This window comes from Leishmania mexicana, chromosome 28 (assembly GCF_000234665.1).
Source record: "Leishmania mexicana MHOM/GT/2001/U1103 complete genome, chromosome 28".
In the NCBI taxonomy this organism is placed as follows: domain Eukaryota; phylum Euglenozoa; class Kinetoplastea; order Trypanosomatida; family Trypanosomatidae; genus Leishmania; species Leishmania mexicana.
In genome coordinates, this window is record NC_018332.1 from 848,059 (window position 1) to 867,715 (window position 19,657).

The window sequence follows — 19,657 nt, forward strand, 5'->3', positions numbered from 1 at the left end:
CCTCCCGTTATTGATCTCGTCTGCTCCCGTCGCTCACCGCAACTCCCCTCTCTTGTCTCCTTTTTTATCTCTTCCTTTTTGCGAACTCTCGACTCGAGTCGTTCCCTCCCCTCCACATCGCGACCCCTTAGCCCTTGATCTACACCACATACGGGACACCCGCCAATATACTTCTTTGGTGTTATTTTTTCACCATGAGCGCTGTACCGTCCGATGTAGCTGCACCGTCCGATGTAGCTGCACCGTCCGATGTAGCTGCGCAGCATGTGGACCCCGCACCTGCTGATAGTGTTGCCCCGCTAACGAACGCCTCCCACTCGGAGGCATCTGGTGCGAAAAAAAATCACTCCAAGAGTGCTGGTAACGGCAATGCGCTGTCAGGGGCGCCAACCACCAAGAAGCGTCTCTTGCGGAAGAACAGGAGTGTGGCTCCTGTAGAGGCCGCCAAAAAGTGCAAAGAGGAAGACAAAAAGCTTGCTGACGAAATTGCGAAGGCTCGCGAAGCAGAGGCTCGTGCAGCGAAGGAGAGGGCGAAGCGAATTCGTGAGGCCGAGGCCGAGAGCCGCAAGAAGCGAGATCAGAAGGATGTGCGTATTCCGAAGGACCTAGAGGAGGAACGGAGGCAGAAGGAGGAGCTGCAGCGCCAACGCGAGGAGGAGGAGAGGCAGCGCGTGGAGATGGTGCGCAAGCAGCGTGAGGAGGCCCAGAAGAAGCGCGAGGAGATCCAGAAGCAGCGCGAGGAGGAGATCAAGCGCCGTAAGGCTGAGATCGAGTCAGAGAGGCAGAAGCTGAAGGAGCTGCAGGAGGAGCACGAGAAGGAGCAGGAGGAGGCCCGCCAGCGTCGCGTCGCGGAGGAGAAGGAGGCACAGAAGAAGGCCGAGAAGAAGGCCGAGGAGGCCGAGGGCGAGCTTGCTGCGGCGCGCCGACAGAGGAAAGGGGAGATGGAGGAGCTGCAGCGCCAACGCGAGGAGGAGGAGAGGCAGCGCGTGGAGATGGTGCGCAAGCAGCGTGAGGAGGCCCAGAAGAAGCGCGAGGAGATCCAGAAGCAGCGCGAGGAGGAGATCAAGCGCCGTAAGGCTGAGATCGAGTCAGAGAGGCAGAAGCTGAAGGAGCTGCAGGAGGAGCACGAGAAGGAGCAGGAGGAGGCCCGCCAGCGTCGCGTCGCGGAGGAGAAGGAGGCACAGAAGAAGGCCGAGAAGAAGGCCGAGGAGGCCGAGGGCGAGCTTGCTGCGGCGCGCCGACAGAGGAAAGGGGAGATGGAGGAGCTGCAGCGCCAACGCGAGGAGGAGGAGAGGCAGCGCGTGGAGATGGTGCGCAAGCAGCGTGAGGAGGCCCAGAAGAAGAAGGAGAAACTGAAGGAGAAGGACAGCAGGGAAGCGGAGGAGATCAAGCGCCAGCGAAAGGAAGAGCAGGCGGAGCTGCAGAAGTGGCGGGAGAAGGAGCAGGAGGCGCTCCGCAAGAAGATCGAGGAGCTTCGCATGAAGGGCAAGAAGGACTCGAAAAAGGAGCAGATTCTAATGGAGAAGAAGAGGACTGCTGCTGCGGAGCGAGAGCGCCTGGAGGAGCAGCGCAGGAAGCAGAAGGAAGAGGAGGAGAGGGAGCTAGAGGCGAAGCACAGAAAGGTGATGGAGCAGCTAGAGAAGAACTACAACGTTGTTGACGAGGAGGAGTACGAGCGGGAGCGGGAGAAGGCGAGGCAGATGAGGGAAGAGCAGGAAAGGGAAGATGCCGTCGCCATCGGTCTTGCGTAGACGACCACATTGAACGAACAAAACTCTGTCATGCGCGCGTGCGCGGCAGGAGTAAAAGGGTGATCTGCTGCTCTCCTTGTGTGCTGGGGACTTCTCCCAGCACCGCTCAGCACTCTCTCTCTCTGCGTTGTCCGCTGCACACACACACACAAGCACACATTCCGCTCTGCTTTTTTTTCGTCGTTCTTTTTCTTCCTTTGCCCACTTCGCCACTACCGCCTTTGCATCTCTGCGCGCGTGCCTTTGTGCTTTATGCCAGCATTGCACCCTTCTCCCCCTCTTCCTCTGGCCGTTGCACGAAGCCATATAGGCTCTGTAGCTGTGCGGGATGGTGACGATGATATTGTGTAACCGTGCCCTTCCTTTTCCCTTTTTCTTTCTCCTTGCCTCCTCCGCTATGCTCGCGTTCTTATTTTTCCCTTTTAGCTTGATGAGGCACGTATATATATATATGTGTGTGTGTGTGTTTGTGTGCCTCTCTTGGCACCGGGGAATCGCTTCATTTTCTTTTGTCTTTGACGGCATCACCTAGCGTTGGCTGCCTTGCACGCCATCTTCCCTCCTCCCTCCTCCCCCAACCTGTTCTTTCTCTTCTGTATTGCCGTGAATACGCTTTCGGGTTCACCGATGACCTCCCTTTCATGTCTTGTACGCCAGCTGAGGGGTGACTGTGTCCTCTTCCGCGCATGCACGTCGGAGTCGCTTTCTATCTGTGGTGACTGTACCCTCTCGCGTGTGTTGTAGGTCCTATTCCTAGCCGGCTGCTGTTTTTTTTTCATGGGTGAAGAAGGGGCCTTTTCGAGGTGCGGCGCTGTGTGCTCTCGTTGTGGCCAGGTGAGGTCTGTGATGTGATGTTGCGTCTCTCTACATCTCTGTACTTTGTGTGTGCGCGTTGGTACGGCTAGGCGAATCACGATAGAAAGTGTATGGTGTCGCTCTCGTTGTGTCTCTCTTTCTGTACATGTATTCCTTGGGCCTCTTTCATTCACCCCTTCCCCCCTTCTGTGTTGGTGTCCCACCCCTGGTCTCTCTCTCTACCTTTTTTTCGTCTTCAGTTGACTTGTGCGTTGCCACAGAACACTGCCTTTTTTTTCCTTTTCTCTGTAGTAAGCGCTTGTCTTTCGTTCTCTTGGCCGCCTCCTCTGTCTCTCGTACGCTGGCTGTATCTCTCCTCTCTCCTCTGTGACCTTGCCTGTCGGCCTGCCTGTCTCTTTCGCCCACCACATATACCACATTCCTGAGTACACGTGCGTGCCCTGTCGAGAGGCACTCTCTTTGATGTTTTTTTTTGTTTTCGCCTTCTCACTCTCTCTCCTTGCCCCCCCTCCTTTCTCCATCCTCTCTCGCTTTCATGCAGGTCATATGTGTGCGTCGAAGCTACGAGGGAGAAGAGGGAGTCATAGATTCTGCAGGAGCTCCATTGGGGGCGGGGAGGGCTTTTGCATGTAGCCTGTGCGCGCGTGTACGTACATATGTATGCATGGGTATCTCTTCCTCTCTTCCTGATATCATCAAGGGAATCGAGCGTGCGTCGTGTCTTCTCGTCTCTCTTCGTTGTATCCATACACGTCCTCGAGCTCCGTCTTCGTATGTTCAGTGTGATCTTCGTCTCTCTTTTTTTTGTGTCTGTCCATGCTCGAGGACACTCGTGTGTGTGCGTGTATGGGTGTGTGTGTGGGTGGGGTGTGTCTGTGTGCGCCTCCCTCCCCCAGCCACACATCCTACCTTCCTTAGGGAGAGAGGGGGAGAGATTCGCTCGCCCCCTCTCCCTCTCCCTCCTCCAATTGCCTTGTGTTTCTTTCTATATCTATCTTCATTTGCTCGGAGTCGGTTCTCTTGTCAGGCCAGCCACCGCCTCTACCCTGCCCCTGCTTCACAGCCCGTCGTCGTCGCTTCCTCCAGAAAACGGAGAGCCAACTCCCTCCCCTTATTGATCCAAGGTATCAAGGATACAAAGCGAGAGAGCACCACCAACAACGTAAACCAACCATACAGGACACACCCCAGAGTCAGAGGTGAGGAAGGAAGCCTGGCCGATGCGACGGCTTTGTGTCCGCACATGCACAGGGACACAGGCGCAAGCGCTGCGTCTCGCCGTCTGCCTCTCTCCATCTCCTTCCTTGGAGGACGGAAAGGGGGGAGGGGGTCGGTACATTGCATGCTTAAGTCACACCGGCTCAAACCTCTGTAATCTGTCTCTTCTGTGAACTCTGTAGCGCCGCTATGCGTTGGCGCATGCGTGAAAGGGTAGGAACGGGCCGAGGAGGAGTTGGACAGAGATGGCCAAGGCTGCGAGGCCGATGCACATCATGCATGTTTCTCTCTCTCCCTCCCTTCCTCCCCCCTCTTCTTCCACTGGTCATGCCCCTCTGATTGTCCGTGCCGCTTGTTGTTTTTGTTCTCACTTTGACTGCTCCTTTCTGGTGTGCCCGTCGCACTTCAGAGCACACGTACACGTAGAGGAGAGCACGAGCGGGTAAGAGAGGCTCAGCCTCCTTTACACACACACACACACACACAGCCCCCTACCTTCTCTACGTCTGTTGGTTACCGTCTTAGCACCTCCCCTAACTACGTTAGTCGCCACCACAGCACCTAACCCCAGGCGAAGAGTGCTCTGTTTCGTTTTGTATGTCTTTTTCACCCGATCGTCACACCTCTCCTCCAATCCGGTGGATTCAGGCAGGGGGCAGCGGGGGGTGTGACGGCTGTTGTGCGACCGTGTCGGAGAGCGCGTTCGCAAAACGGGCGAAGCAGAGGGGAACGTGCGCGTCTCTTCCCGTCGAAGAGTTCGCAAGCGTGTTGGTGTAGAGAAGCTTTGAGTGCCTATGGAATTCAAACGTCACCATCATGAACATAGTATGCTACCTCATATTTGTATGCGGGACGCTGCAGCGTGGCGAGAACAACTACCCGTACTGGCTGGCCGATGAGGCCGAGGCCGTCTTCGTGGCCCGTGCTCGCACCGTTAGCCGTTACCCCTTCTTCGTGAACCTTCTCCCCGACCACCCCGAGTGCTTGCCATGTGTGCTGGACCTCCCTGACTGTAACGTGCCGGGATGCGCGCAGGTCGAGGGTGAAGTCTTTTCCGTCTCGGCGAAGATGAAGGCGTGGCTTGATGTACTGGAGGACATCTCCGGCGGGACGCACGTGTCTGTGCCCACGCTGGTGGAGGTGTGCGAGGCACCGAGCGCGTCATTTCGGGCCCGCGGCGGAACCACCGCGGCGTCCCTCACGTGGCCAGCGGCGGTGGACGGGGAGGCGGTGACCGTGGAGGCTGCCTTGTACTTCCGCGCCAAGGGGTACCCGGACGACTGGTCATCACCGACTCCCCGCAGCAGCTCCCGCCTTATTTCAAAGTTCTCAGCTTCCAGCATGTTGCGCCTTTATGGCGACCGCTTCAACGGGGGCGTACCGGCGCATCTCAGGGAGGACGGGAATTGGGCCAAGGCAACGGCCATGCAGACGGAGCTGAATGCGCTGCCTGAGGCGCACTGGCCGCCGTCTACCATTGCCTACCACGCTGCCGCCGCGAAGGCCCGCGTGGCTCAGCCGGCTGAGGGGGACACGAGTACCACCCCGCCGCCCATTCCGTGCTACGGCGCCCCACTTTTTCCCAAACCGATGATTCTCTTCATCATCGACGGTATCGGCGACAATACGTACTGTGAGCTCGGCGGGCGCACACCGCTGGAGGTGGTGGCGGGGGTGCCGGCTGTGTCGCAGTGTGCGCCTTCTCCTGCCACCAAGGCTCCAACAGCGCAATCGTTGAGTGTGATGGAGGGGGTGCTCGCAGACAGTGCCAATGCTGCGTTGCGCGAGACGCTCAACGAGCATGTTACCTCTGGCATCAATATTGTGAGCCGGTACGGTGTTAGCGGCCTCATGGATCCCTACATGGCCGGCAAAAGCTGCGGCAGCGACACGGCCCACCTCAGCATATTCGGGTACTCCCCCACCATGTACTATCGTGGCCGTGGCGCCTACGAGGCACTCGGGGCGGGGCTGGAGCTGGAGGAGGAAGACGTCGCCTTCAAGTGCAACTTCGCTACCTTCGCAGACCGAACGGAGGAGCTGTATGACGACGAGGACCCCGCACTGGAGGCGACGGCCTTGTCGTCGACGTCTTTGGCAGACCAGTATGTTACCCATCGCCGGTGTGACCGCGACTTCACGGTCGAGGGCCCGGCGCTCTGCAACGACCTCAACGGTACGACGGTGGCTGCTGATCTGCATGACATCCCGTTCGACTACCCCCACACCATTAAGATGCAGTACGCTACGGAGCACCGCTGTGGGATAGCGCTAAGCGGGGCACGGCGAGTCGTGCGCGCGGATGGGTCGACGGAGTTGCTCGGCATGCTGTCGGACAAGATCACCGGTACAGATCCACTCATGGACGGGCGACTGCTTCTGCGCTGCAAGCCAACGGTGGGAAAGGGCCACCCCGAGTACGCCGCTGCCGTCTACACGTGCCGCCTTGTGGAGGCTGCCTCAGCTGCCTTGACACGCAGGCTCAAGGTGCACCCGGTGAACGAAGCTAGGCGCCAACACAACCGCACCGTCGCTGCGAGACTCGCGAATGAATCAGCTCTGGGAGGATCAGAGACCATGGCGCGCAAGAACTTGGCCAATCTCCTCCTGTTCCGCGGCGCTGCCAAGAAGGGGTGGGTGCCGACGTTCGCGGTGCGCCACGGCCTTCACGGACTGATCCTAGCCCCGACCTGCATTATCAAAGGTCTGGGCATCTGCTGCGGGCTGCGCGGTGAAGTTTGCCGCGCGTGCGACCCCACCGGGCAAGAGTCTCTCCGTGGCGCCACAGGTGACTATCAATCGGATCTCATGGTCAAGGTGAGGGCCGCGCTGCACGCGCTGCGAATCGAGTGCCCGTCATCGCACGAGGCCGCGGTGACTGCTGCTGTGCAGTCGAAGGCTACGACACCGCAACAGGCGGGACGCATAATAGATCCGCACTACAACTTTGTAGTGGTGCACGTCAAGGGCGTCGACAACGCCGGGCACGACAGGTGTCTGCAGCTCAAGCTGGAGATGCTTCGGCGGTCTGGGCTGGCAATGGAGGCGCTGTGGAGGGAGCTGCCTGCGGGGGCTACTATGGCCGTCATCGCGGATCATTCCACTCCGCTGGGAATCGGTGACCACTGCTGCGAGCCGGTGCCGGTTTCGGTGGCAGTGAAGCGGACAACCTCTGAGGGTGCGCTGTCCGCGTGCCCTACCGACGGCGTCGAGTACTACAGCGAGGTGAAGGCCGCGTCTGGCGGTTTGGGACGTTTCCGCGGCGAAGAGCTGATCCCTCTCATGAAGCGCGTGCACCATCACTATCACTACGTCTGATGCACCACGGACCGACATAGAGAGCCGTGAAAGTGAGGAACGCCGCGCGTGGCTGTTCGGCACCGGCGAACAGGATCTATTCTGGTCTCTCCGTTGGTCTGTCTGTGTGTGCGTCTAGGTGTGTATGAGCGGGGTCTGCGTTTCGCTCTCTCGTTATCTGCCGTCTGCTGAGTGCTGTTGCGATGCCTACGAGATGTGTGGGTGTGGCCAAGAGTGGCTGCTGCTGTGGTGCTGCATCATCTCCACTACGCTCATCATTCGTGTGTGTGTGTTAAGCATTGCATGCACAATCGACCAGACAAGCACGTGAAACACCCACAACATACACTCACTCACGCTAGTGACAGCCGGTTGCACTGGACACTGTTGCGGGACTCCACGTCATGTCTGGTTACCCTCTCCTCCTCTTCGTCCCTCCGCCCTCTGCACTGTCGTCGTCATGACTGAAGGTGCGGTATAAGGCGAGTCTGGGAGTGCGATCCCGTCGAGGATGACGTGGTGGGGGATGGGGACGGAGTAGGTCGTCCTTCTCCCTCGTGCGTCTCTCCTTCTTGCTCTTCGCTTTCCGACCCTCCCACTTCTGCTCCCCTCATCTCTCCTCTGCTCTATTTGGCGCCTCCATGTGCGCGCGTCATCGGCGGCGAACATCAGCAGTCTTCGTTGCGCAAGCAGCCGTCGCCCAAGGCGAAGCTTGCCGTTACCATTTCCTGGGCCCACAACCCCTCCGCCCCCACTTGCCATCTCTCGACTCTCTTGTGCTACCCTTCACTCATTCTTTCTATTATTATTGTTTCGCCCTCTCTTCTGCTGCTGCTGCTGACATCAGGTTACACGGCGACACCAGTCGCAGGCACACGCAGATACACGCCAAGCGTACTCACGGTCGTGCTGTAACCTCCCATAAACAGGCGGAGTTCTGTGTCTTTCTGCGTGTTTCCGGGGCCATTGTGCGGTGTCGCTGCGCATTGTCCCCCACCCCTCCTCTGCCCACCCTCGCTAATTCCCTCGCACATCGTTTTCCCCTCTCGTTCTGCTTGCCACGCGACTCCCCATTATTGCTGTGTTATTAAGATATATACGCCTTATCTTCGCACTTCTCTGTGGCCGTGCTGACGTCGCTTCTCGTGTGTGCACCGTCCTCACCTTCCCTCTCTCCTCTTTCTGGCTTACACCCTTTTTCATTGGGCAATCACAGCCATCGTCTTGGCTAGCTGTTTGCGGTGCTCCGGGGAGTCTGGCTTTCTTCACGCGGACTTGTCCCCGCCTGCGGCATCGTCGTTGACGCATTCGCTCTTCCCTCCGGTCTTGTTTCTTCAAAGGTGGCGTCGCGTACCGACATTCCTCCTCGTCCGCACGACGCTTGCACTGCCAGTGCGGACACCCACCTGCCTCATCCCATCGCCAATGTAAGCACGTTAGCCGGTCAGTCATACAGAAAGGCTGCGCCGTCGCTTGCACCCGCGCAACTTGCTTCTCCGTTGTCGGCTCCTACCCTGAATGATGGCGTAGTGGCAGGGCAGGTCACGAGTGCAGTCGATGGCAGGAAAGCACTTCACGGGGTCGCCCGCAACGGCTCTCATGCCCAACCTCCACAACCCCCTTCATCTTCCTCCCCTGGCATGACCTCGGGCTGCAAAAATGGTTTAGGTGGCGGCAGTGGGGTGAAGCCGCGCTTGGTTGGAAAGGTCTCAGGTGTGCAGCGGGCGACGGCGTTCCTCAGCGCTATCAACCCGACGGAGCTGCACCCCCACCCTCTGCGCGGTGGCGCTCGATCCAGCACCAAGAATGGCAGCGGCAGCGACATTAGCTCCAGCTCCAATCCCGACAGCCTTGGCGGCAGTTTCAACAAGGCCGAGACGAGAGAGGAAAGAGCAGTCCTGGAGGGAATGTCGCGTGCGCTGGGTACCGGTGCCGATGGGTGCAATACTCTGCGCAATTTCACGATACGCGTTCCGAGCTCCAGTGGTCTTGAAGGACCGGCTAACACGCACGTCGGCGGCTTCGCTAGCGCTGCCACACAACAAAGTATTTCTGCACCGACGGTCGCTACCAACACAAGCAGCAGTGATCCCAACGCCACAGCGGCTACAGATGCCATTGCCGCCGGTTGCCCTCATTTCTCCAGTCCAATCCCTCGTGTGCCAGTCGGCAAGGCCGTCTCTCAGCTCACGCCGCAGCAGCTCCAGCACCGACGCCGCCAATCCTTCGCTGCTGACTTTTCTCTTCGATACCGGCGGCAGGAGAACTTCCTCAAGTCGCTAGGCACTAGCATGAAGCCTGTCAAGCGGCATCGTCGTCACAGCAGCAGCAGCAGCAGCAGCAGCTCTTCTTCCTCCAGCCGCAGCCGCAGTGAGATTCAGCGCAGTGCGGCCTCGCCGGTGAACACCAGTGGCGTCACTGCGGCTGGCGGTCTTGGCGCGGGTGCTGGTGGCGCTCGGCAGGATGCCGGGGCATCCGCTGCGAACGTTGGCAACAACGCCGCTGGTGGAGACATTTCCGGCACCGCGTTAAGCGGTGGCGCCAGCGGGGAGTCGAATCTGCTGCCGTCGCAGGGGCACCGGCACCGCGTCAGCTGCAACAGCGGGGGCAAGCCCCCACTGCAGGTCCACGAGCTTGTGAAGAGGGAGGGCCAGAGGGTGCGGCTGCGGTGGATTTACGGTGATGTTCAGCAGCGCCGCTCGTCCTCGTCGTCGTCTTCGTCCTCTTCGAGCAGCCGCTCTTCTGGCTCGCCACAGAGCCGCGGGAAGCGGAGCCCCAAGTATGGCCCAGGCGGCGGCGACGGGGTCGCTGTGGGAAAAGGGTCACTGGCCGCACATGGCGGAGGTTCAGTTCCTGGCCCCCTCGAGGTGGAGTGGAGTGGAACACCGCAGCACTTGTCCAGCACGAGTCACACACTCGTGCGGTCGTTGTCTTTGACCTCGCCGTCGTCGTCGTCTTCTGGCGGTAGCTCGCGTCGTCACCACACTCGAAACAAGAAGCGGCGACAACGGCAGTGGTGGGCGCAGTCGGCTGCCACGCCGATGTCGCTCTGCACCATCTTGACAAAGTTCGAGCCACGAGTGACGTCGCTGTGGAAGGAGGACCAAGTGATCCAGCCGTACCGCGGGGAGTCCAACGCGAGCGGCAGTAGGTCCAGCTCATCCTCCAAACAGCGCTCGTCCTCATCGTCGTCTTCGTCTTCGTCGTCCTCTCTCTCGCACTCGCAGGGCCTCAACGACGTCGATGGCGAGTATCAAGATTTTGTTGTGAACAGCCAATACCTCGCTGGTAACTACGCCGACCGCCGGCACGTGGCCGAGATGACCAGCGTGGTCGTTACCTCTAGCTCTTCAGACTCGGGCCTCAGAACGCACTCACCGTACTCGTCATCCTCCTCGAAGACGCGCACCGGTAGCAGCCCCCACGGCCGTCGTGGCAGCAGCAGCCGTACCCAAAGCCGCTCCTCCTCTTCTTACAGCAGCAGCGGCTCCAGTCGACGCAGCCGCAGCAGCAGCCGGAGCAGTCGCGGCAGCTCACGCAGCTCCTCCAACGCGCGCCACCGCCGCCGCCACCACAACCGCGGCAAAGGAGGCATCATCAGCGGCGAGGGTGATATTCGAAGCTACCGTAAGGTCCTCGCGCGGCGACAGTACCGCAACAACCCTGCCTTCTCGAACGCGTACTTCGTCGACACGGGCAACATCACCGGTGGCGAGCGCCGCCGCAAGATGATCTCCCTCCCCTCCTACCGCGTCTCGATGATCTCGTTTGTGGACAAGAAGATCCTGAAGAAGGACCTCAACCACAACTTCCATATTCAGCACCCCGAGCTCGAGGTGCGCGACATTAAACTGACGCACCTCCGCAAGATCAAGCACGAGTTGCTGGTCTACGCGCTAGAGGACAACTCCCTGCTGGATCTGACCACCACGGCGTATGCGTACTGGTACTTTGAGCGACTCGTGGTGCAGGGCATGGTGGGCAAGCACAACCGCAAGGAGATCATGGCGGCATGCGTGCTGCTCGCCATCAAGTTCCTGGAAACGGGCGACCTCATGAAGAAGATCGCCTACTTCAAGAACCGGTGGCGCCGCTTTCACAACGTGTCTGGCGTGCACGTCGGTAATGTCAATGCGATGCTTGGCGGCGGCGGCGGTAAGGGGGTGGAGGAGGATGACGAGGAGGTGGTGCACGTAAATTGGAAGAAGGTGGAGGAGCAGGAGTTCCCGGTGTACGTCGGGCTCGACTTTACACTGCTGCCCGACGGGGACGGGCAGGTGATCAAGACGCACATTGAACGCCTGCTGCAGCTCATCAATGTAACCTCGCAGGAGTACTATAGCAAGAAGTTCGTGTCACCTGCGTACTTGAACCACTACAACTGCTACAGCAACCTCTACTACTAGCACACGCGTGATGTGCGCCTTGCAGGAACGCCTCTTCATGCCAGTTGTTGGTCGTCATGTAATGACGAGTGCGTGTGTCTGCGCGCTGCGTGGCTGTGGTGTTGCATGCGGGAAGGAGCGGAATACGCCTCCGACTCCCCATCCCCCTTTTTTTGCTGTCTCCCTCCCTGTGCCTCTCTCTCTCTTCATCTACATATTATGTGTGTGCGTGTGTGTGTGGATGTCTCTGTGTGCGCATGCGTGTGGGTGGGTATATATTATGTGTGTGTGTGCGTATGTGTGGCGACGTATGTATATGTGCATCCTTTCTCTCTCTTTATTTTTTTTCCTTGTGTAAGGCTCGAGTAGGAAGGTGGCGTCCCACCATGCCGCTCGCGGACGATCCTCCTCTACTCCTGCGCCTCTCCGCTCTCCACCCACGGACCCTTCTCTCCTTCGCCTCTCAGCCTTTTCGCCCGTCCATGTGTGCGGCTTTCGTGTGCTGCAGTTGCATCATGCATCCACGCAACGCACTTCCTCACACGCGCCCATAGGTGAGGGGGCGGGGGGGGCGCCAGCGATGTTTGTGATAAGCGATACAGCGAGAGATGGTTGAAGAAGCGAACGCCGGGGCTTCTGTTGCGGCCGTGAGTGGCAGCGAGGGCTGTGCTGTATTTTGCCCTCGCTCCCCTCGCTCTGTCCGCCCTGCGGTATTCTCGAGGAAAGGGGTGGAAAGCAGCTGGCATAGGTGATTGCTCATAGTGAAGTAAGGGAACGATAGACAGGCAAGCAACAACCCATGCCATTGCGATGGCGCTTCTCCTCACGCTTGTTTGGGGAGGCGCATCCCCCCTCCCCCACCTCGCAGGAGGGTGGGGCCGAAGAGGGGAACTCGGCAGGGGGGGGAAGGCGGTGCGTGTGTGCGTGCTGAATCATCTCCTTCCCTCCTTATTCTGCGGCAGTGCCGCCGTACACTGCCCACTCGCCTGTGCGTATCTGCGCGTGTCTGTGAAGTCGCCCTTGTGCCGTGCGCTATTGGTTCACGCTGCTCGCTTTGTTATCCTCCCCCTTTCTCTGGGTCTCATCGACGACGTCATGCTTGTGCCGACACTCTCTTCTCCACCTCTGCTGCATGCGTCTGACTCTCCTCCCTCTCCTTGGACTGGATTGCCAGTAGTGACGTTCGAATAGCGAGATCGGCGCCACGCCTACTTTCACTACACTCCATCATCACATCACTGCACCTTCCCGCCACGGCGGGGAACGTTTGACACGGATAGCGCTGCCAACTCATGTCCGCTGAGCAGCCGACGAGTGAGCGAATCCCGCTGGTTCGACGCGCGTGGGAGCGGTGTGTAGCGCGTCTTCTTCCCTTCTCGCTTACTGGCACACCGACGGTGTCGTCGCGAAGCCTTCGTGATGTGTCGGAGGCGCACTTCCGCCGCTTTGTCTACGACCGCTACACGGAGCCGCAGCGGCACTACCACACCCTCGAGCATCTGGAGGAGATGCTGGGGCAGCTCGTCGCCTACGAAGCAGAGCACGGGTGGCACGGCGCGTACATACCAGCAATGATAGAGGATCCAGTCTCGTCGGCTCCGCCGTCGAAGCTCTTGACAGGCGCGGACAGAGTAGCGCACGAGTGGACTGGTACGGTGCTGCTTCTGTCGGTTCTCTTTCACGACGTTGTCTACGATCCAACCCGCGGCGACAACGAAGAAGCAAGTGCGGCGGTCGCCGCAGAGTTCCTCCAGACAATGCAGCGTGAGAGCGAGGTCGCCAGCAGCTCTGCATCGGCAGCAGCAGCAGCGGCGGCGGGGAGTGCTGCTGCACCGATCAGCGTGGCCGGCGCGTCTGCTCTGCCTTCGGCGAGTGGTGCCACGTGCGCTGAGGACGATGGGAGTCAGCAGCACCCTCCTCCCTACTCGTCTGCACCGCCGCTTCTCTGGGTCGACGCACCGGCGATGGAGTTTGTGCGCAACTCTACGACAACGTACATACTGAAGACGAAGGAGCACCTCTCGGTTGAGCCGAAGCAGCCGTTGCACCTGCCAGCCTCTCCCGCAGAGGCTTCCACGTCAGCAGAGCGGGGGGTAGTGAGTGCTGTCGTGCAGCAGAGCCGCGACGACCCGCTGCATGTGTTTCTGGATCTGGACTTGGCTATTCTCGGACACCCGGATGGTGACACGTATCGCCACCGCTACGCCGACAATATCCAGCGCGAGTACAGCCACTATCCCCGCGCCGACTTCTTGAAGGGACGTGCTGGCTTCCTGAACGGCTTTGCGCAACACCCGCAGTGGTACAAGACGCCGTACTTCTTCTATCGACTTGAGGCGCACGCGCGACGCAACGCAGCGCAGGAGGTGAAGGCGTTGACCGCGGAGCTGGCAGATGTGCAGGCGTCATCCTGACGTTGCACCTATTTTGGTGTACCGAGAGGGCACTGAAATAGAGAAAAGGGGGAGGGGGAACCCGAATCATGGTGTGACACGGCATCGACGTCAGCGTACGTGTGTGCATGCCGGCCCCAAGTCGCTGCACATGCGGCAGCCCTTCACAAGGAACGCTGAGTTGCACCAACCAACCTAGACCCCGCCTCCTCCAGCTCCTCTTCATTGTGCTTCTCTCGCGAGGCACCCTTCCTCCAGTCACCAACGCCACAAGCAGTGGCCAAAGCATGGCCACCGACAAACACATTGTGAGTACTCTTTTTCCTCTGGTTCGACGGACCCTCACCCGCTTGCACGTTAGGCACACACACACAGATACACAAAGGTCGTGTACTTACACCCAAGACCTCTCGCATGTGTGTTGCGCGGCGCATCTACACTATGGCGAAGGCGTGCCTTGGACAGGGAATGCTGACGGCTGACTCTCGCTCGCTCCCCCTTTACCTCCTCGCCTTTCCGCGCCAGCAAAGCGAGTAGGTAGCCCGTCTCTGCGGACACAGCGGTGCGACGAGATCGAAGGCACGGCCGCGTTTTGCTTTTCTTTGTCTAATTGGAGCGGTATCGCGGTTCTGCCTGCCAGCGCTGGCTCTGGTTTTCGGTTTCTCTGCGGATGGCACCTTCTCTCTCGTTGTTTCCATTCTCCGCCTCTCCAGCGGCAGTCCCGCCCACCACTTCATGTCTCCACCCGGTGAGGCAGGAAGCTGGGAGAGCAGGCGGCCCTGCCATCTCGTCCGTGCACACAAAGCACAGTCGTGCACGCGTATTGATGCCCTTGTGAACAACAAAAAAGACGCGCTCTATTCTTACTGGTGCGGCCTCTGTGTAAGTGGCGCCGTCGCACACACACACGCACACACGCGCCACCCCCATTAGTCCGGTCGATGGGGGGAGAACATCTTGACTTGCTCGCAGACTCGCTGCAGCGTTCTCCCGTGTTTTATCTCTCGCCCTCTTCCACCCTCCCCTCCTCTCTCACGCTCACGCTTGGCGACGGGAAACACTCGCGTACAGCACCCTCTCGACATATCGGGGTAGCGCATGCGAATACGCATGTCTTCACTTTCCTTTTTCTCGTCTGGACCAAGTGCCGATACACGCGGCAATGCGCGTGCACTGCTGACACTCAAGGGAGCGCCTTCCTCCCTAACGGAGAACTGAACATTCACCGCCCCCACCACGTACGTGCAGGCTCGAGAATCAAAGGTGAGATGTTCCAGCGAAGTGTCGCGTACACAGCCATACGTGAAAATATCGACTCGGTGCAGCCAACAAGACATCGCCGACGTGACGCGACCTCGGCAGGCCGATAGTGGTTGTTAAAGCATCTGCCAAATCCACAATCTGCGGCGCGCTCCTTCGCTGTCTCTCCGTGCCCCCACCCCGGCGTCGCCTCAGCAGTTTATTGGTTTTCTGTTAACTCTCTTCTCGCTCTCCCCGATGACGACGCAGGGGGGTGGAGACAAGCCTCAGTGCGTCGTATCTCAGTCTCCAGCACCCACTCTCTCTGGGGGGAAGCCAAGCAGCCCCTATTCCTGCCACTGCACAGCCACCTCTGGTGGCGACAGGGTCAGGCGCGCATGACGTAGGGAGGTCAGAGCGACGCATCGCTGCCGATGTCCGCGGTCCTGTCCTGGACGGCGTGGCGTCGGAGCGGCCTGCCACCGCGCACGCGCTTGCACGACCCACTGGATGGGCAGAGTGTCGGCATGACTCGAACGCGCCCCACCCGGCCCTCGCTGCCCACTGGCGGGGTAAGGCTGGGGCACCCCGAGAGGGATGCCCTGGGCGATGGCCGGGATAATGCGCGCGGCTGTGGGGCGACCTGCGGGGCGGGGGTGGGCAAGGCTCGAGGCAGAAGCCATGCACCGATGACCGGGTCTGGGCATTGCTGCGCCTCGTGTGCCCACGGCTGCCTCGCGCCGCGCGACGGGGCCTGTGACCGGCCGGGCTGCGATGCGCTCAGCTCATGTTGTGTGGCTGCAGAGAAATGGACACGCTGAACAGAGAAAAAGAAATCTTCACGTACGCTCTTCGCTCTCTTCATCGGCGGACTTTGTTTACTGCTGTTGTCGTGGCTGCTGGCCTGAGGTGTGCTGTCAAGGGGAGGGGGGGGAAGAGCTTTTTTCAGCTCTGCCCTCCCTGCTCGGTGTATGTCCTCGCTACGTATTCCTATGGAGGACGGCTCAGGCTCTGCTGCTGCTGAGGCAAACCATGACGTGTGGAGTCCACTACGCAATGGCACATTCTTGTTTTTTCCCCCTTTTACCGTCTCCCCCCTCCTTGGTGCCGACCGCCGCTTTCGATCGATCTCTACCTCACCCAGTCGCTGTCTCGGTGTGCGTCTCACCACGGAAAGAGATAGGCATCTCCCCCACCCCCACCTCGACTTCCCTCGACACTGCAGCAGCCCAACAAGAATCGGCTTTTGCAAGGGCACTGTCTTGTTGGGACTTCAGCGAGAATTCACTACTCCTCCCCAGCGTCATCAGCCGCCAGCACCATCACTCGAGGACGTGACGGTCCAACCGGACACAGCCCGCCTCTTTTGCTCGTCTTCTTCGCTCTTGCTTCCGTCTCCCGTGCCCTTCTTTGTTTTGGTCGGCGTTATATCAGCACAGCCGTCTTCCCTCCCTTTTGTATCTCTTATCCAGAGGTACACCCGCATACGTACATCGCGAACACGAGCATGCTCAAGGGTTGAACGGTACCCCCTCCCCTCCCCTCCTCCTGTTGGTGCTGTCTCCTCTCGCCCTCTCGCCCTCTCGCCCTCCCTCCCGCTTTCTTGCTTCCCTCATTCGCTTTTTCTTTTCTCCTTTGCTGCTGTTTCTGACTTCGTGCCTCCCCGAGTCGTCCTTGCATTTTAGTGCCTCCTTGTGTTTTCCCTCCCCACGCTGCCGTCGTCGTCCTCATCGTCGCCCACGTCAGCGACGGGTGTCTTACGATCCACGGCGTAGTGCCAGCGATCATCTCTCTCTCCCCGTTCGTTCTCGAATCAGCACGAGGGGGGAGGAGTTGTATACACGCCCACGGATACGGCACAAGGGCGGCGGCGACGGCGACGCACACGCCCACATCCGGGTGTAGCGGATCAGCGAGCTCTTTTTTTTGCATTTCTTGCTCTCTTTGGAGTCGCTGTGCGGTGGAAGGGACCGCTCAGCCGACGCGAAAGTAGCGAGTGCGTATCCGTGTGCCTGGGTCTCGCTGTGCAGGCTGCAGCGGCGGCCTTTTCGCCCCAAGGAAAAGCGCCTGCATTTCACGAGCTACGCCGTGTAGTGAAGAACACAAGCATACAACAGCGAGGCAGAGATATCGTCAGGGATGTCGCGCGTCGCTCTCGGCGCGTCGCGCATGTTGGAGCGGACCGACAGCGTTGACAAGCTCATCAAACTCATGGCTGGCGCCTTTACCTTCTTGAGCACGACGAACTCTCTGCAGCGAGAGCAGTATGCCGACTCGGCTAGACACCTCACCGACGTACGCTCTGTTCTGCGCCTGAGCCGACTTTTCAGCCTCACGTTCAAGATGCAGTCCCTCGTCGAGGTGTTCGCGGCACAGGGCTTCGCGTGGACGGAACGCAAGAAGTTCTTGGAGTTCTTCAAGGCCGTCTGCGACTTTCTCTACGCCGCTGGCGACCACGCCCTGCTCGTCGCCCGTGAAAATCTGCTGGGGAAGAACTTCGACGCGGCGCATCTGCGAAAGTGTACTTTGGCAATCCAGCTCTTCGGTCATTTCTTGGGTACGGTGTTCCACCTATTCGAGCTGCTTGACGCCGCCCGAAAGCTTCGCTACGATCCGCCGGCGGCGACGCGGGCGTGCAAGATCGCTACCGTCAGCGCGACGCGCGAGGCGGTAGACACGGCTGTGACCTTGTCCATCTGCAACGGCGCGAACAGCGCATGCCGGATGAGTCCGCGTGTCAGCGGCGCCTTGAGATGCCTCTCTGGTGCACTTTCCATTTATCTGAATGCGCAGGCGAAAACCTAGTGGCCCCTCCGCTGTCGCCGCCACACCACCGTGGCCATTACAAGGCATGCATATTGTTGAGCGCATCTGTGTGCGTGCCTGTATTTTTATTGTTCACTTTACCTTCCCTTCTGTAGGACGTCTCTCTGTTCCATTTCTTTTTCTCGTATTCGTCCCCTCTCTACCGCCTCCCACGCCCCCGCTCTCTCTCTCTCCGTGCGTGTGCGTGTGTGCACTTTCGCGTCTTCGACTTGTCCCTCTGTTTCTCTCTGCCTCTCTCCTCCCCATCCCCATCCCCTCCCCACCTCACCTCACCGTCTGTCTACGCGCTTCCCTCCCTGCTGTTCTGTATGCGTAGGTGTATGCGTGGTACACCTCGAGTGCCACGGCGTAGCGCATATATGGCAGCCTTTTTTTGGTTTGGTAGAAGATGGGCAAACGACGCTCACGACCACGGGAATAGTACCACACCGTGCGCACACGCAGTCCCCTTAGCCAACAGCGAAATGAAGCACCCGCACGTCAGCTCTGGCCCCCCCCACACACACACTCTCTCCTCCTCTTCCAATAACCCGATGGCGAAGCTGCAACCGTCTTCTCTTTCGCCTTCTGGGAGGCGGAGGTCATGCCTACTCCCTTAGTCTTCATGCTTTATCCTTCATTGCCGACCCCTTTGTTTGCTGCTGTCTACCTCACTCTCCTCCGACATGCACACACGCACATGCCGTTCATCTCTTCTTGCACCTCATATTCTGCGCCTTCTTCCAGCCGTTCACTGCACTAGAAGCATCTGGCGAATACCCCCCCCCCCACAGCATACACACCATACCCCCCCTTCTTCTCTCCCCTTCCACCTCAATATATATATATATTTTCCCTCTGTACCTTCGCCCATCTCATCATTCACCATGAGCGACTTCGAGAAGCTGATAAAGCTGCTCGGCCAGACCGATGGCCGCGACAAGATCTACAAGTTCCTCGCTGGTTTCTTCAAGATTCTAGCGGCCGTCGCGGCTCGCAGCCAGGACTCGCGTGCCAAGGCGTACGTCACGATCGGCAACTCCATCGGCAGCGCCCGCTCCCTGATGCGCATGGGCAAGTTCGCGGGTGATATGCCGAAGCTGCAGAAGATCGCCGATGGCGTCGTGGTGAGGGGCTTCGCTGGCACGGAGTGCAGGAGGTTCATTGAGTTCTTCCGCATCGTCTGCAACTCTCTCTACATCATGGGCGATAACGCCGCCTTCATCGCCAAGTACAAGCTGATCTCGGCAGACGCCAAGTGCATTACGAAGTGCGCGAAGACCGCGCAGTTCTGGGGCTTTTTCCTCGCCGCCGTGCTGGACCTCATCGCCCTTCGTGCTGCCCTGCAGAAGCGTGTGTGTGATGTGGCCACGAGCAAGAAGGAAGCCAAGGCTGCCGTCATCAACCTCACCAAGGACGCCTCAGATGTGCTTGTGACGATGGCCGCCGTCGGCTACCTGAAGAGCGTGTGGTGCCCATCCCAAATCACCGTTGGCACCCTCACTTGCGTGTCCGGCGGTGTCGCCACGTACCTCAACTGGAGCAAGATCAAGTAGAGTGCGTGGCAGGAGTCGGCGAGTGGCGGGGAGAGGGAGAGAAATATGCTATTGGGGAAAAAATGCACCAGGAGCGAGGCGAAGGCAGAGATGGAGCCGTGGAAGCAGCCGCGAGACGGTTGGGGGGTGTGTGTGGTGACGCATGGCCGAAGGAGGGAGGGAAGGAGTGGGGAGGGGAAGGGGGGCATGAGATGGAC

General features: G+C 59.5%; 5 protein-coding genes and 1 pseudogene across 5 annotated transcripts, besides 1 other annotated feature; all 6 read left to right on the top strand.

Moving 5' to 3' along the window:
• Positions 1–1,751, top strand: part of LMXM_28_2210 — a 3,073-nt pseudogene extending 1,322 nt beyond the window's left edge.
• Positions 1–1,751: part of a sequence feature that runs on past the window's edge.
• A 2,850-nt stretch (positions 1,752–4,601) lies between these two features.
• Positions 4,602–7,103, top strand: LMXM_28_2220 (2,3-bisphosphoglycerate-independent phosphoglycerate mutase-like; the record flags this gene model as incomplete). The annotated part of the gene is made up of 1 exon (XM_003877016.1): positions 4,602–7,103. The coding sequence occupies one exon, from the start codon at positions 4,602–4,604 to the stop codon at positions 7,101–7,103; it is 2,502 nt and encodes an 833-aa protein (XP_003877065.1).
• A 1,619-nt stretch (positions 7,104–8,722) lies between these two features.
• Positions 8,723–11,488, top strand: LMXM_28_2230 (cyclin dependent kinase-binding protein,putative; the record flags this gene model as incomplete). The annotated part of the gene is made up of 1 exon (XM_003877017.1): positions 8,723–11,488. The coding sequence occupies one exon, from the start codon at positions 8,723–8,725 to the stop codon at positions 11,486–11,488; it is 2,766 nt and encodes a 921-aa protein (XP_003877066.1).
• A 1,487-nt stretch (positions 11,489–12,975) lies between these two features.
• LMXM_28_2240 (conserved hypothetical protein) lies at positions 12,976–13,881 on the top strand (the record flags this gene model as incomplete). Its single annotated transcript, XM_003877018.1, has 1 exon — positions 12,976–13,881. The coding sequence occupies one exon, from the start codon at positions 12,976–12,978 to the stop codon at positions 13,879–13,881; it is 906 nt and encodes a 301-aa protein (XP_003877067.1).
• Positions 13,882–17,238: 3,357 nt separating this feature from the next.
• Positions 17,239–17,904, top strand: LMXM_28_2250 (glycosomal membrane protein-like protein; the record flags this gene model as incomplete). The annotated part of the gene is made up of 1 exon (XM_003877019.1): positions 17,239–17,904. One exon carries the CDS (start codon positions 17,239–17,241, stop codon positions 17,902–17,904), a length of 666 nt encoding a protein of 221 aa, XP_003877068.1.
• An 887-nt stretch (positions 17,905–18,791) lies between these two features.
• LMXM_28_2260 (putative glycosomal membrane protein) lies at positions 18,792–19,460 on the top strand (the record flags this gene model as incomplete). The annotated part of the gene is made up of 1 exon (XM_003877020.1): positions 18,792–19,460. One exon carries the CDS (start codon positions 18,792–18,794, stop codon positions 19,458–19,460), a length of 669 nt encoding a protein of 222 aa, XP_003877069.1.
• Between the last annotated feature and the right edge of the window lie 197 nt (positions 19,461–19,657).